Source organism: Pinus tabuliformis, chromosome 9, assembly GCF_031772625.1.
Source record: "Pinus tabuliformis cultivar Carrire ecotype Pingquan chromosome 9, CPIR1, whole genome shotgun sequence".
In the NCBI taxonomy this organism is placed as follows: domain Eukaryota; kingdom Viridiplantae; phylum Streptophyta; class Pinopsida; order Pinales; family Pinaceae; genus Pinus; species Pinus tabuliformis.
The window spans coordinates 1,436,388,935-1,436,391,746 of record NC_142307.1 but is presented as its reverse complement, the minus strand read 5'-3'; the positions used below and the strand labels follow the sequence as shown (position 1 = coordinate 1,436,391,746).

Sequence of the window (2,812 nt, the reverse complement as noted above, 5' to 3'; positions counted from 1 at the left end):
GAAGGCGCAGAAATAGTAGAGTGCGCATAACTCATGCGCTCTACCATTGGAGTGCGCAGTTTTACCGGAGGTCAAGCTTAGGTGCAGAGATATGGTTTGGAGTTGGGATTTTGTGCAGAACCGAGAGGTGGAGTTCTTGGTGTCTCGGGTGAGCACCCTCCTACCGTAGACGGTTGGCACATGGTTGTAAAAGGCTGTCTTTGCCTTGATTGTAAATATTTCTAAGTGTTGGCTTGAATTCTGTCAAGCACACTTGTATGATGTATTATTGAAGAATTGTCATAATATATTATTATCGGGCAGACTTGTTCAGGAGTTGCCCCTCCCTTTATACTTGTGTGCAATTGTTATTGTCTTGGTTAATTGCATATTGGATAATGAATGAGTATGGGCTTCATTAAGTATAAAGGCTAATGCATTTTACTTGGTTGCGAAACACAAACTAAGTATGTTAATGTGAAGTAGGCGTAGTCCATGTGCACGAGTATTGTTAAAAAGAAAGTGCACGGTGGTGCCGCACCTCGTCGGCTCGGTTGGAAGACTACCGTAGGCCTGGGGGCGTGACAGGAGGGGTGGGTGGCGGGGGATAGGAGGAGAGCTCTAGGATCCAATAGCTGCTAATCTTCCAGCCATCATCCTTGTTGAGATTGCTCGGCCTTCTTTCAATTTCTATGGCCTCCCTAAATTTACGATGGTGAAAATCAGAAATCTTAGCAATAAACTTGGTCTCCTCAATATATATATGATGCTTGGTCTTCTCTACATGATTTTACAAGGCTGAAGAACAAGCTCTCCCATGCTTAATATTAGTTGCATGCTCATGAATCCTCTGATTGATAGAGCACCCAATTTCACCAACATAAGGGGTCCCACAAGAACAACGAATAACATAGACCCCTTTCATGTCTCTGGGGTCAACAAGGTCTTTTACATATATAAGGGAGTTATGAATGGTGCTAACGGGTCTAAAAGTTGAAGGAACATTATGTCTCCTAAGGATTCTACCAATCTTGTCAGTGGTCCCTTGTATGAAAGGGAGATGCACCCCTAAGATTCAATCTTTAGGGTCTTCCTTAACCTTGGGACCTTTGCTAGCTTTAAGGAAAGCTTTCAGACCTTAGTACCTACTATATCCATTATTAACAAAAACATCGAGGAGATGGCCTTTATCTTTTGCCAAGTTCTTTTCATCAGAGATTCTCAACACACGAGCGGCTAGTGTGTTGAGAAAACCTAGCTTTTGAGTAGGGAAATGATGAGAGTTGGCATGAAGATACTACTCAGTATGGGTTTTCTTCTGAAATAACTTGTGGGAGAAAGAACCATCCTCCTTTTTTGAAATGAGAACATCAGGGAAAGGGAGGAACCCATCCACCTCCTGCTCCATAGTAAACTTTATGGAGGGAGATTGATTGTTCAGATGCTGGAAGAACTGATCCAACTCATCTTGGATATGAGACTAGATGACACAGGTGTCATCAACAAATATTTTCCACGACTGAGCAAGGAGACAAGATGAGGCTAAAGCCTTGGATTCAAAGTCTTCCATAAAAATATTATCAACAATCAGGGACGGGGGGAGCCCATGGCGACCCCACATGTTTGCTCATATAATTCCCCTTCAAAGAAGAATAAAGTAGAAGAAATACAAAGCTCTACTAACTAAGCGGTATTGGGGTCAGCAAGGCGATTCATGACCTCAATGGCCTCTTTCATAGGCATACAAGTATAAAGGGAGACCACATCAAAATTAATAAGAGCATCATGAGGGTCAAGCTTTATGTCTTTCAACTCGTTGACAAATGAAGAAGATTCTTTGATGAAGGACCCAGTAAGGCCAACAAGGGGTTTAAGCTTCAAGGTAAGGAATTTGGCTAGGAGGTAGGTTGGCATTCCTATGGTATTGACAATGGGTCTGAGGGGGAGGCCTTCCTTATGGATCTTTTTCAGCCCATATATCCTCAGAGTGATGGGGCTACTCTCAATAAGCTTGTGGCAAAAGGAACCCAAAGTATTATTGGATTTTATAGCGAGAGTGACTGTTTTGGAGATCCTTTTCAAGGGATTCTTATTAAGATTTTTATAGCTACTACTATTACACAGGTGATCCAACATCTTCCTGTGATAATCCTCTTTGTCAAGGATAATAGTAGCCCCACCTTTTTTGGCTTTCAAAACGATAATTTCCGTGTTATGGCTCAAGGATTTTAGGGCATCGAATTCATCCTTGCTAATATTGTTTCTTGGGGGGTTTTCCTTCCTCAGGATGACAACACAGTGTTGCCTAATCATTTCCTTAATATTATCAGGCAAGCCCCTAATCTTGAACTCCATGTCACACATATTGTCCTCCACGAGGATTTTTCTAGGAGCTAGGGAAAAATTTAGTCCCTTGGCAAGAAGACTATAGATGGAAGAGGGAAAGGAAAATTTTGAAAGATTGACCACCTTACTACCACAAGAGGATTATTATTATTATTATTATTATTATTATTATTATTATTATTATTGTTTTTGTTATTGTGATTACCATTATTAAATTTTACATTGTTATTGATAGTGATGTTGATATCATTATTATTATTATATCTCTTAATATTCTTAGTAATAATACTATTGTATTTGAAAAAATTAGTATTATTATTATTATTACAACATCCACTACTATTATTGCTTTCAATATCGAATATTATATTAAAGTTATTATTATCAACCTTCAAATGGGGAGACCTGCCAACATGTAAATGATAGTGAACCTTACTAGCTCTAGATCATTTACGTGGTCGTAGGTCTCCCCATTTGAAGGTTGATA

At 39.6% G+C, this 2,812-nt stretch overlaps 1 protein-coding gene across 1 annotated transcript; it reads right to left on the bottom strand.

Moving 5' to 3' along the window:
• Positions 1-1,662: 1,662 nt before the first annotated feature.
• LOC149153958 (uncharacterized) lies at positions 1,663-2,334 on the bottom strand. Its single transcript, XM_089443989.1, has one exon. It carries the CDS (start codon positions 2,332-2,334, stop codon positions 1,663-1,665), a length of 672 nt encoding a protein of 223 aa, XP_089300115.1.
• Between the last annotated feature and the right edge of the window lie 478 nt (positions 2,335-2,812).